This window comes from Vigna unguiculata, chromosome 5 (genome assembly GCF_037176805.1).
Source record: "Vigna unguiculata cultivar grain cowpea cultivar isolate G323 ecotype 2 chromosome 5, ASM3717680v1, whole genome shotgun sequence".
NCBI lineage: Eukaryota > Viridiplantae > Streptophyta > Magnoliopsida > Fabales > Fabaceae > Vigna > Vigna unguiculata.
The window spans coordinates 7,557,631-7,571,349 of record NC_140796.1 but is presented as its reverse complement, the minus strand read 5'-3'; the positions used below and the strand labels follow the sequence as shown (position 1 = coordinate 7,571,349).

At 29.3% G+C, this 13,719-nt stretch overlaps 1 protein-coding gene across 2 annotated transcripts; it reads right to left on the bottom strand.

Annotated features, from left to right (window-relative positions):
* Nucleotides 1-5,393: 5,393 nt before the first annotated feature.
* On the bottom strand, nt 5,394-9,673 carry LOC114183253 (RNA-binding KH domain-containing protein). 2 transcript variants are annotated; one of them, XM_028070191.2, is made up of 13 exons: nt 9,562-9,673; nt 9,422-9,491; nt 8,416-8,720; nt 8,219-8,329; nt 8,078-8,146; nt 7,905-7,961; nt 7,723-7,761; nt 7,465-7,569; nt 7,291-7,373; nt 7,121-7,202; nt 6,364-6,507; nt 5,874-5,945; nt 5,394-5,796 (listed from the first exon to the last, which is right to left on the bottom strand). In XM_028070191.2, exons 3-13 carry the CDS (start codon nt 8,698-8,700, stop codon nt 5,674-5,676), a joined length of 1,170 nt encoding a protein of 389 aa, XP_027925992.1. In that variant the 5' UTR covers nt 8,701-8,720; nt 9,422-9,491; nt 9,562-9,673; the 3' UTR covers nt 5,394-5,673. The 2 variants fall into 2 exon arrangements, with proteins under 2 accessions (XP_027925992.1, XP_027925993.1); XM_028070192.2 differs by having other exon boundaries at nt 9,422-9,504; nt 9,562-9,620.
* Between the last annotated feature and the right edge of the window lie 4,046 nt (nt 9,674-13,719).

The following is a 13,719-nucleotide window of genomic DNA, read 5'->3' as shown; positions in this document are numbered from 1 at the left end:
GGGTCTAGCCTTAACTGTTGGGCCTAAGGCCAGCCCAAGGCCAGCCCCCAAGTTCTCCAGAAACCCCAGTTGTCCTTTCACTTCCCATTCTGCCTCCCAACTCTAAAACAACTCACTTCCACTCTCTCTTTTATCTGACAGAGAGCTCTGCTAGGGTTTGATCAAGACTCTTCTCCGAGCTAGCTAAGTTCCATTTAATCCAAGTAAGTTGATCCTCAACTAGTAGTTTCTCTTCCCTAGCTTTGTTGTTGTGGTTCCGATTAGGGTCATCTCAGTAATCTCATTTTTATTCTAGTGTCGGTGTTTTTAGCTCACAAATATGTTCCTAGAGTTGTAGTGCTCATTTGTTGGGCGCTTATCGTTGTCCAGTACCATCTATCCAAGTAAGGGAAGTTAGGGTTTTGCGTTTCTATGCTGTTTTAACTGCTATTAGAATGTTTGGTACTCTTGAACGCTTGTGTGGTGCTGTCGATGGTATGGAAGATGTATGGTATGCTCTGGTCGTGACGACATGCGTGAGAGCATGTGAGTTCTGCTGAACTCGCCCAGACGAGTTAGGTGGTCACCCAAAACAAAAGCTCTCGCTTAAGCGAGGAGCTCTCGCCTGAGCGAGAACAACAATAGTTCACCCCCTCTCTGTTTCGAGGGCTCGCCTAAGCGAAGGCTACTAGCCTGAGCGAGAGTAGTCTCGCATGAGCGAGATGGGCTAGCTTGAACGAGACCTCGACGTACCCTCTATTTGCAGTCTCGCCCAAGCGAGAGCTGGTAGCTTGAGCGAGAGGTTCCTCTCGCCTGAGTGAGAACTCTTTAGCCTAAGCGAGATTGACAGAGTTGATTGTTTATGTGTGTGTTTCACATGATTGGATGATTTTTGCTTTAAACAGTTCAAGTATGATGCCATGTATGCTCTATATGATATATTGGGATTTGAATTGATGGGAGTGAATGAATTCATGAAACATGATGGGGTTGTTGGTTGGATTTGGTATAAGTTTGTTATGCATGATAAATCTATGGTTGGTTGGTGAGACATGGATATGGTATGAGTTGGATGTAATTCCATGAACCTCTTGGTGAGATCTCATGGTGGTGTCGTATGTGATGAACGTAATTCCACGAACCTCTTGGTGAGATCTCATAGTGGTACCTTATGTGATGGACGTAATTCCATGAATCTCTTAGTAAGGTTTCGTGGTGGTGCTGTAATGTATATAATTAGGTAAGGATTCATGTATCCTGAAACTCTAAAGGGTTAGTTAATCTCACGTAGAGCGGACTAACTCAAGTGGTGAAAGTAGCAGGATGCCCTAATCTTTGGCAGGATAATGGCCTTAGATGTTTGAAGGTTAACCTTGTGCGTGGTAGGGTGAAACCCATTAGCAATGGCTCTATAGAGCAGTAGAGGTCACCATAAGTGCAAGCATCCAGTGAATATGACCGATTATATGTATCCGGATAATTGAGTCTTAGTGTCTTCCTTGTTTGTTATCACATGATTGTTTACCTAGCTTGTTGCATGTTTATGATATGTTTTAAGTATTTGTGTTCCATAACATGTTAAAATGATTTATACTCTAGCTTACCCTTTTTGTTTGCTTGTGTGTTTTGGGTGTGGTTTCCTTTTTACAATGATCATCAATTTATTGATGTGAGCAGATGTGAAAATCCCTAGTGGTCAATAGGGTGATGAAAACTCTGCAGTATAGCCAGGCTATAGTTGGATCTCATTCCTTCAAGTACTCTCTGTAGGCATTGTTGCTTATGTATCTTAATCAACCGTCAAACTATTACATTCTATTTTGTTAATGACATCGTGGTATGCCTTAGTTTTCTCTTCGAGTATATTTTGGATAACTGTAATGGGTGATACTTATACTCCATGCATTGCTCTTTATATTATATTCTATGTGACGTTTCATTTATAGGATTTATTCTCTATTAAATGGGACATTACATTGGATGACAATTTACAAAGAAATATTTCTTTTAAAACTAATTGATAAAAAATAACTCATTCAAAATCAATATCTTAATATTTTAATCTAAATTAGAGTATAACGGGTACGGGTATCCACGGATACGGATATTATGATATTTGTACCTGCCTCGTTAACATGCAGGTGTTAAAAATACTCGTATCCATTACCCGAAGATATCCATTTACAATATTCATTTCCTACCTGTTGCGAGTTTTATCCGTGGATACCCGCGGGTACAAATTTTTTTTTGACATCTCTAACAGAGACTGAAACAAAGAATCTTGCCTTTCTCCCACTTTCATTAAGTTGCTTTTAGGTTTTTAGGGTTTTTAGTAATACAAAATTAAGTATGGCTTGGCCAAGACCAGTTTACTCTTTGCACACCCCATGTTTACTCTTTACAATAAGATAAATGGTAAAAAAAAGGTAGGCAGCCCGCCAGCCTGCCCATTAGCGGGATGAGTTCAAGTTCTTAACCTGTTTTTAGGTGTTAGACTGGTCTGATCCGATCAAATTTTGGCGGGCCAGAAATAGGTTGGACTGATCTGTTTTTGACAATTATGATTTTTACAAACAACAAAATATTGTAAAAAAAATGATTTTTTGATAAAGTTTTGTTTAACAAACTTTCACAAACAACAATTTTTAGCAAAAAAAACATTAAAACTTTATTACTTTATTTTTGTAATTTTCATAAAAAAAGTAAAAAGGTTACTCTATTTAATAACTTTGTTAATTTTGTTAACAAAATATTTGTCAAAAAATCATTTTCAAGTATAAAAAATAGTAATGTTCTTCATTAATGTGTTTTTTCTCAACAATTAAGGCGGGTTTCCTTTTTTTAAGTTTAAATAGTCTTAAATTTCAGTTGAATTTAACTTACCAAAATACAAATTTTTAAGTTTAATTAAAAATTAGACTGTTCAAACTTAAAATTGACATTAATAATAAGGATTGTACATTTAGTGTTAACATATATTTTTCGTTTTCATTTGCGAGATTAGTCTTTCAATTTAATAAAATAAAAATATTGTAACAAAACCAACGAATTAAACATAGAAAATAATATTATTCAATAAAATTTATAACTTATATGAATTTAGTTCAACCAAATATTGTTAACAATTTTAATTCTACCAAATTATTTTCCAATCTTTTCAACTCAATTTAATCTCCCACATAAAGTCATATATATATGAGAAAAAAAGTTAATAATTGGAAAATTGACATATTTTACTCTTTTGATAGAAAATACACGGTATTTTCTTTTAGTGAACTACGATAAATAATTTCAAACAATTTGTTCAGTATTATAATTTTCATGTTCTTTGAAAATGAGTTTTTCATTGTTGTATTTTCTTTTTACATTGAAATAACATACAACTGTTATTTTGATATTATTTACAAATAAATGGGTAAAGTGCAATGCTTTTATTTCTCCAATTTACTCTAATTTAGGTTAAAATTTTACATCTCACATAGTAAAATAAATTCATTTTTTCATAATTATAATAAAAATATAAATTATAATATATAAGTGTTTATAAATGTATAAATTATCTTTCATACTTATATTTGATCATTTAAATTTGTATATAAGTTATTTTAAATTAAAATAAAATAGTTAAAGCTAAATACACAAAAGTAAAGATGCAAAAATAATTTGAAAAAATCGAAAAGGTGTTCTTATTTACAAATTGAAAATTGGAGACAATAATGATAACAATATACATCTTTTGAATGGTGACGATGTTCCAAAGTGAAACAGTGAAACCAAACAAACACATGAGCCGACAATTCCGAAGATTAGAAAACACTTTATACGACACCGAATCCAAAGCTATGATCATGTCAATAACGCAATTATATTGGCTCAACCATTCATATTAAAATATTTTTAATCTCATTATGCAGCGTATATTCTTATAATATACTTCCTCGCAAATGAAAATATATAATTATAATGCATTTTTATTATATATTTAATAATTTGACAATGATTGTTTTAAATTTACATTTTATAAACTTTTTAATTAATTAACTAATTAATAATATTTTTTTTTCACATTATATTCAATCTTTTCTTATTCGATCTCATAATTCAAATGAAGAAAAACTTGATTTATAAATAATATAATTTTCATCCACCAAAAAAGTCAATCACGGATAACATATAATTTCAGACATTTAAGATCAAACTAATGTATATCTCAACAAATCTAAGAAAACAAACTTTGAAAAAGAAAAAAGTTTATTTTCTTGTCCAAGCACAATCCTTATCATAGTGTTTTTCAATTTGTCAACAATCTTTATGGAATAAAAACAAACACCCAATTCAAATCAGAAGACCGAAATGTTATACATGTAATGAGTTTTGATGAAGAGGTCAAGAAGGAAGAAGATGAGATTCTCTTCACTTGGACTTTACCGGAGTTTAGAAATAAAAAGTCTTAATTCCACTTTTATTCCTTAAATTTAAAATAATTATTCAATATTTTTCTTCAATTTATTTTTAATTCAATGTGATTTTCATTTTTTTTTAAAAGACATAATTTAGTCCCTCCTTGCGTTATTAACTTTTACCTTGCATGACAATAAAATTCTAATTTGAATCATTTTGTAAGACTAAATATATTTTTTTTAAAAGAGAAAACAATAAAATTCATATTATATTCTTTTTTTTCAAAATAAACCTATTTCTTTTATAAAATTCCTCAAATAAATACAACTTCACTTTATTTCTCTCATCTATACACTTATTTACTATTTCCCTCGAGTCAGAATTTCAATTCAGTATTTAAAAAGCCGAATTTTAATATAATTGCTTTTCATTTTTTTCAAATGAAAGGAGGAGAATTCAGTATCACGATTGACAATTCCAAATTCTCAAATGATAAAGAATTTATTTAGATAATGAAAAAAAAATAATATAGAAAAAGTAGAATAAACTAAAATAGAAGACGTCTATATAACTTATCCTATAAAAAGATGGTCAAACATGGTTGGTATTGTTTTGATACCATTTATTGTTTTGATTTTAGACCCAGAAACAACAAATTGGGGACTGACTTCTTTAAATCACCGAAAGCTGTCCCTATCATAAATTAATTGAAAACAAAGAATACATTTCTAAATTGATTTAAATATTAAAAGTATATGTTGATATTTCCTATAACTTTTAGTAACAAAATTAGAAGGCTCAGATAGGTACTGAACAAAATAAACACATTTCTTCCCATAAAAATATTTTTTTATTTATTTTAAAAATGTAGTACATACAAGAATTTTATGTGACAAAAAAAGAGCCCATTTATTTTTAAATAAAAATCAGAGAATTAATTTCATGGACAAAGCTGAAACCCATTGCAGTAACATTCTAATGTTGAACAAGTTTCAACGAAAACACACTTGTGCTGAGTGAATGAAGCACCAACCAATATTCCTCAAAAGAAACAAAAGAAGTTCACAATATTGTTATTGCAATATGCAAAGCAGAAAATTGGTCAGCAAACATACCAAAATGTGTTGGTTGTGGAACTTCCTAAACCAAACTGTGAATCATTGAGCATAGGCCTTAACGAAGCATAAAACCAGTTCTCACCTCTTCAAATGAATTCGAATCATCTAATCTAGGCAAAGTAAATAAAAAATAAAACACAATTTAACAATAATTAATTTAAATTCAAAATGAACATTATGCCGAAGACTTTTGTTTCTTGGATTTCTTCCTTGATGCGTGTTCCGAGGATCCCATGATATATGTCTCTGCATTGAGATTTTCTTCAGATTTACGCTTCCCAAACTTCTCTGTCTTTGTCTGCAAATAGCCCATTTTTAGTGAGATAATTCATTTAAAGAGAAAATAACAACAAAATTCTGGGAGAAATTTGTTACCTTTAAGGACTTTGCAATATCAGCTACGTTATTGGCAGCATCCTCTGATTTATCCACAGGCTTTACCGGCTCCTAAAGAGAACAAACAAAAATTTAACGAAACAACCTGAAGAAGACTTAAAGTCAACAATTTAACAACACATGGTATATGTTTGGGTTCCATTTTCAAATGCACCCCTACGTTCATTTGCACGATAGCGTAGGAAGAACAGAAAGTGTTTTCTTTTTTTGTGCTGTTCCTCTTCTATGTGTTCAAAATACATTGATTTTGATGTTTTAAGATATATTAAGAACATTTATTTTATTTTGATGGACATTGTTAACGCTGCTCAACAGAGAACAACACACAAAAAGAAATAGTAGAAAATCTAGACTCTGGAAGAACATTTATGAATAGGGGAAAAGGTATAATATGTTGGAAGTGTAACCCCGAACACAATAAATAATTGTACATAGTAGAGAAAATTGCAAATAAAATGTTGGTATTAACCTTGGGAGGGATAAAGGCCTCTTCTCGTTTCCTTTTGCTTTCAGCAGTTTTTTCAGCCTGCTTCTCCTGCTTCTCTTGCCATATCTTTGCCGATTTTCTCTTGTTACTTAAAAAGTATTCTCCAGTTTCTAATTGTATATCAATCTGAAATATCACATAAATTACAAAACACGCCATAAAATTTATTTCATAAATTAACAAGCATAATACCAGAAGAATATAGTGTCAAAAACTTGGATTAATATATACATACAAAACATAAACGAAAAAAGTTGTGGAATTGATGCTGTCATCTTATTTATAGGTCAAGAAAATATCCATATATTCAGAAATCCTAGATAATGCACACTTGAGCAAAAGGTGAGCATATCAATTCCCAAAGATAATGCTCGAGATTGAATATCAATTATAATTGATATTCACTGTGTCTATTGCCTTCATTCAAACAAGTACAAAATAAGGTATAATATGCTACCACATAATATCAGCTACAGATAAAATATTAGAACTCAGCTTTAACAAATTAATATCAATTAGGAGAAAAAAATAAGCACTAATCACAACAGAGCCAGAAATAACAAGTGGATCACTAGGGTCTTACTAAGGTGATTGAGTTCTTGAGAACCATTAAAATGTATTTCTTCTCAGAAAACCATTAGGCAAATTTAAACCGAAAGGAATTTAATTAACCATAATTAGACTCTGTACATAATTGGAAGAAATCGAACTACATCATATGTATCAGAAGTTGTCTCACCTTGCTGGGCTGTTGTGGTGGAGGGAATGGAGTGTATGGTTTCTTTTGTTTAGAGTTAGCCTTCTTTTGCTTAACGTTTTTCCTAGGTAAATATATGAAGAGTCAATGAAACTAAAACCGAGAAACTGAGAGAGTGAGAACTTATAAAAATTATCAAATAAGAAGTATACTTCTTGAATTTTGGAAGGAACCTATCCCAGTTCTCATTGGCAAGGTCCGGGTTCTTTTCAAGTTCTTTCTTCATCATAAGAATCTGACCAAGTGAAAAGAAAAAATAAGATTTTTTCTATATCGAAAATCTATATCACACAAAAATCAGCTTGATAAAATACATATCAATTAACCTTAATGTTGTATACAGGATGCATTTTGTTCAGCATGCATTCTTCAACAATCCTTCTGATTTGTTTCAAACCTTTAAACGAACCCATAGCAGCAACTGTGTTTCCCTGTGAAATTGCATGAGAAATAGAAAGAAATCAAGATCTCACTCATATCATAGTGCAAGTAAACTCGTATCATAGTGCAAGTAAACTCATATCATAGTGCAAGTAAATGTACTGTCTTCACATCTTAAATAACGAAATAAAAGTCAAAATTACATGGACGAGAATGTAGCAACCAGTGAGTATTTCAAGAGCCTGCACACCCACCATGGAAGAAAAGTTAGTTACAAAGTTGAAGTCATGTGTTGGTTGATAGTAGTATGCAGTAAAACCAAGGCTAGGATGTAATAACAAAGGGCTATCTCACTGCAAAAATCAAATCTTAACAAATAGCATACTCTTAATGTGGCTGAATTGGGACCCACAAGATGTTGTCTCCTCTTTACAAATCGCTCCTGCAATCAGAAAATCAAGTAAACTTCTTCCCATCAAAAGATACTTTCTAAAAATGCTTAAAAAAAATACAAAAAAAGATAAAACCAAAAAAATTCAACAAAAACATCAAAAATACCTTATTGCGAACCAAACCACTGATTTTGATGATATCACATTGTATTTCATCGTCAAGTATTTTTATGGCCTGATATAGAGACATTAACATTTAGAAGAAAGGGAGAAACATAAAGACATGCATATATGTGTATATATATACCTGAGGAGCAGACACACTTCTTGAGAGAAGTCTGATGAGATCCCTGGCTTTGACGATAATATAGGGATCTCTAGTCTTTCTTGTGGTTGAAACCGTCATGGAACCCTCAACCTGCACCACGTGGAATTAGGTGTAACATGTGGAATTAGGGATTGGTAACGAAAGAAAAGGATAAAGGAAGGGAGTTGTGTGTGTACGAGATTCAGTTCGCATGCGATGCCATATTGTTTGAGAGCGGATTTGACCGTAGGCCATGCTTCTTGGAGGTACTTCTCGCGGTACTGAGGAAAGAGAGTGGAGAAGGAACTGACTTCGAGCATGCCACCTTCATTCCAAGAAGGGTCGAACTTCTCCACCTTCCAATGATCGATATTAGGATCATCATCCCATGGCTTCGGTTTATCGTGTTTCCCCTTTCTCTTCTCCTTCATCTGCGATTCTTCCCTCACCACTCCATTCTCATCCTCTTCAAGGTTTTTCATCACTACGTATCTGGTTATCTCTGCAATGCAAATGCTTCTTCCTTTAGATTTTCAGGGTTGTGTAGAATTAGGGTTGACAACATACCACGGATACTAGCTACCGACCCAAGGTAAAAAAATCCAATCCATTACTCATGGAATACCCGTTTAAAATAAACTCTCACGAATTTCTTTAAAACCTAAAAATATCCATGGATATCCACCAAATAAAACTAGAACAAAAAATGGTAAACCCATAGCCTCTCCCAACAAGCCATTTGCATTAATCCCAATGGCAATAACTCAAAATCAAGCCCACAACTTTATGAGTTCAATGAAATGCTAAACAAGCAGACTATATAATTTCATCAAAAATCAGATTTCATCTACCACACGCTTATACAAAATCATACACAAAATCTCGAATCCAAATAAAAGCAAATAATCCAAGAGACTATATAATTTCATCAAAAATAATTTCAGAATTAACAGAATTAACAGAAAATTAAGCAACTAAACATATTACATAACCCAGCTCTTTAACGTTTTTTCAACACTTCAGAATTCAAATCAATATCCATGAATCAAAACACATCATTCTCACAGCGCGCGGTCTAAAGTTTCCCGGGCTTAGCATAAGACTCAAAACAAAATCCAACCTCTCTTGACAGGGTGAATTCGTTAGAACCCCAAACCACACAGATAAAAAAATCGAAACAGAGAGGAGAGGGAGAAGATGAACCTTGGTGCCTGCAACGGTGGGTTTGACAGCGAAGAGGGATGGCAGTGGGCTGAGACGTGCGCGGTGGCGGCTACAGTGAGAGGCTAACACTATTTTAGCCCTCGAGCATAAAAAAATAGAGAAAGGAAGAAGAAAATTACCTTCTAATCCGTGAGAATTCAGCAGAATACGCAGGTGTGAGTTGTTTTAGAGCGTAGGGTGTTTCAAGGAGGTGTAGGGTTTATGCAGAGGGCAAAAGCTAATTTTGATTAGGTCACAATGACATAAATTATAAATTATTATTTTAATAAGGTAATAGATAATGGAAAATCATATTTTTAATATGATTTTTTTTTACTCTTTTCCTTTAATCTCTAATATAGTTGAGGGTGTATCATTGATTATTTAAAATAAAAATATTAATCATGATTATACTAGAGTGAATCAGGCCGAATGTTTAGAATGGTCCTAGTGTTTGTAATTTGTGTTTTATTTAGTTTTTTTCTGTAAAACCGTTTAAATCATTAACGGAGCATTGTACATGTGACACGATTTATATTAGGGTGTGAAGAAACATTTTTTTTTCACAACAATTATGATGAAAAAAATGCCAATTCAAATAGAATGAATTTAAAAGGATGTTACTAGATAGATCACATTTATAAATGATCTCGTTTTCGTCTATTAAATAATATTTTAATTAAGTTTCTTTTAATTTGTCAAGTTGCTCGTTTTTATTTATTGAGATCTCATTAATAGTAATTAAAAGGTAAAAATAAAAATGGGCAACTTGAAGGGCTATTCCTAAAGCACCTAACGAATTTTGAATTGGAATCAGATGGGTACATATGGTTAATTAACGTTAATCTATCAATCTAGGATAAATTTTGCAATTAGGGAAATTTCTTCATTGGATTGCATAGGAAGCAGCTAATACTTGCCATTTCATCATTGGATTGCAGTTGCGCTCTTCATTTTCAATTTTCCAGATAATCATCATCAATGAGGTAAGTGAGTTTAGGGTTTTCTGGGTTGTGTTTGCTCGTGGGTTAGGGTTTTCGTAATTCTATTTTGGGGTTTGTTTGTCGTTTGATTGTTGTAATGTTCTGCATGGTTTCTAAATTACTTATGTTTGTGTCTGTAGGTGGGGTTTAGTGGGGTATTATTTTAGTTGGTTTGTTTGTCGGTTGTCGGTATTGGTGTAATGGTCCCCATTATTTTATTTGTATTTGATTGTAGCAATGGTCCCCATTTAAAGATACTCATGTGTAAGGCTGCTAGGTGTTAAAGAGTTAAATATTGATGCTTACAGATACCTTATTGCTATATCTCCAAGATATCTTTACTGTACAAATACCTGATTTTTGTTCAAATATCTGATTTCTTTACAAATTTGTAGAGAAAAGTATCAGCGCATAGTACGCGACCCAGAGGATTATTGAGGGTCGTATACTATGAAGGGAGAATATTCAGCACAGAATATACAATCCGGAAGCTTGCTGGTGGCCACATACTTGGATGTAGTTGGGACATTAAATAAAAAAGAAAAGGAAAATCAGGACATTAATTTAGACAAAGCTGAATCTATGTAGAAAGAAACCCATTACACTAAATGCTAATCTATCTGTAAAAATCAAATTTTTAAACATCAAACAAACAATGCACAAACTAATTAAATAAGTAAATTTCAAAACAAAATCTTCCGCAACATGACACATGATTGTCTACTCTTAACATATGTCCACCTATTTTATCTTTTTTCCTAACAACTTTCATATACATGATTATCTAATATACTTCTATTCAAAATAATAATTATATTTAATTATAAATAAATATAAATATTTTTTCCATACTAGATATTTATATAAATATAAATCTGAATAAAAAGTTAAAAAGAATAAATTTTTAGTACCACTGCACCGTGATTTTAATATTAAAAGTTTAAATAATTTTTTTATAAAAATAAAAATAAATAATAATAACACGAATAATATAAATATAGAAAACAAATATTATTTTTACAATAAAAATATTACTGTTACAATAAAAACAACGTAGTCAGTATTTTCTTCACTATCACGATAATCTGACATATTTTTTCTATTACAATTTAAAAAATAAAAATAAAAAATAATAACCTAATGAAAAATATAAATAAAATTAAAAATAATATTTTTATAATAATAACATAATTTTAAAATTAATAAAAAACATTAATAAAAGTTAAAATTAGTTAAAGATTATAACAATAACACATAATAAACATTAACCAAATTTTTAATTCACAATCATATTAACACATAATTTATGCTAATAACGATTCTATACTTTATTGATTTATATTTTATTAGTTATTAATTATACTGAATATTTTATACGTAAATTAGAATAATTATTGAATTGATAATAGATAATATAGATAATAATTTTAAATTGCTAAGATTTTTAAATTATAATAATTATTCGATTCTAATTGTAAATAAGTGATAATAGATAATTGTTTAAATTATAGATAATAGATAGTATACATAATTGTTTAAATTTCCAACAAATCAATAATATTTTTTTAATTACAATAATCATTGAATTCTAACTATAAATAAGAGATAATAGATAATAATTTTAAAATTCTAAATAATCAATAATAATTTACAATAAGCATTGAATTACCACTTAGCTACAACTATAGATAATATAAAGTATATATAGTAATTTTAAACTTTTCAACGATCAGTAATAATTTCATTTAAAGAAAAAACTAAATAAAAAATTTACCACTAACTATATGTATCTATATTTATTATTTATATGAGAGAATATATATAATAATTTCAAATCATTTCTATAATAACTATTTTTAAATGTTTATCATTTTTAAAATGTCATTTTATAAGGTTTTACATTTATCTCCTTCTGTTTAATAAAGATAGTTAAAAAATTGCATGTTAACATTATAACATTCTGGATTTTTTATTAGATGTTAAATAGAGTTCTTATTCTTTAGTGATCTTCTTAATTACTAATTTTATTTTTAATCAAACCTTCACTTCAGAGAATATATTATATTATATAGTTGAGATTGTAATTTCATATTATTAGACTACTCTTACTATGCAATTATTTTTCATGTTTATTTTGATTTGATTTTTTTTTAATATCTGAAAGATGTTGTAATGTCTAAATCTATTGCTATTTTTATGTGTAAAATCTTTTTTTTACCAATATAATTTGATTTTGTTCGGATGTCTTAGATTGAATGTGACGTACAGCTTGCATTATAAAAGAAAACTATTATTTTCTCTTAGAATATTCGAGAATTTCTTTTAGATAATTATGATTGTTTAATCTTATGTTGTGAAGATAAATATTGTTATTAAATAAAAAATAATAATACTAAATTAAGTTGAAGTAGAAAAAATAGATTTAGTATCTACTTTTTTTTTCTTATTATTAAAAAACAAATATTTCTCTTATAAAATCCTTAGATATTAAAAATTTTCAAAATAAACAGTAAAATGGAAATAAAAAAAACGATAAAGATTCATAGAAAATCTTATCTTTTAATTTCTACGAATTTAGGTTCAACATATGTCCTTTTTTTATTAGTGTTAAAAAATAAACATTACATATTATCAATTTGTTAAAATATACTTTTTATTAAAACCCTTACATATTAAAAAATTTTAAAATTAAAATTAAAGTACTATTAACAATTATTAAACGGTATGGACTAATAAAAAATATAAATTTTTAGTTTCTACGAATTTTAAAAAATAAAATAAAATAATATATTTTTTAATTTATATTATTTCACAGTCATTTTGAGATGTATGAAACTACTTTTAATTCTTTTATAATATATAAAATCATCACTTAATTTATAGATATTTGACTTAAATTCTTATATTAAAAATATTATTTTATAATAATTTTAATTTAATTTTTATAATTGTTTTACAATATATTAATTGCATAAATATAAACTATTTTCCTCGTTGTGTAAGTATTAAGTCTATGATAATTTGTATTACAACTTATTTTCTAATTAAATTTATTTAGTTTTATAAAATTATATATCAAATAAAATATATGAAAATAATATATATATTATTTTATATTTGATTAATATAATGATATATGATTTAAATTAATACGAATATTTGTTTTTTTTTTTATTATTAAAACAATTCAATAACTATATTACTAAAATGTCAAAATTATAAACTCTTTAAAACATTAGAATATCTATTTTTAATTTTTTTTTAATTATAATAAAAATAAAATTCAGTAATTTAAAAAAATGATCCCGTACGTTC

What these genes read in the sequence shown, in the direction of transcription:
- LOC114183253 (XM_028070191.2), bottom strand. Translation starts at nt 8,700, where the DNA reads ATGAAAAACCTTGAAGAGGATGAGAATGGAGTGGTGAGGGAAGAATCG. An exon ending in CCAATTCAGCCACATTAAGA is followed by an intron (nt 7,762 to 7,904) that starts GTATGCTATTTG and finishes GTGGGTGTGCAG; the next exon opens with GCTCTTGAAATACTCACTGG. An exon ending in ATATTGCAAAGTCCTTAAAG is followed by an intron (nt 5,797 to 5,873) that starts GTAACAAATTTC and finishes GGCTATTTGCAG; the next exon opens with ACAAAGACAGAGAAGTTTGG.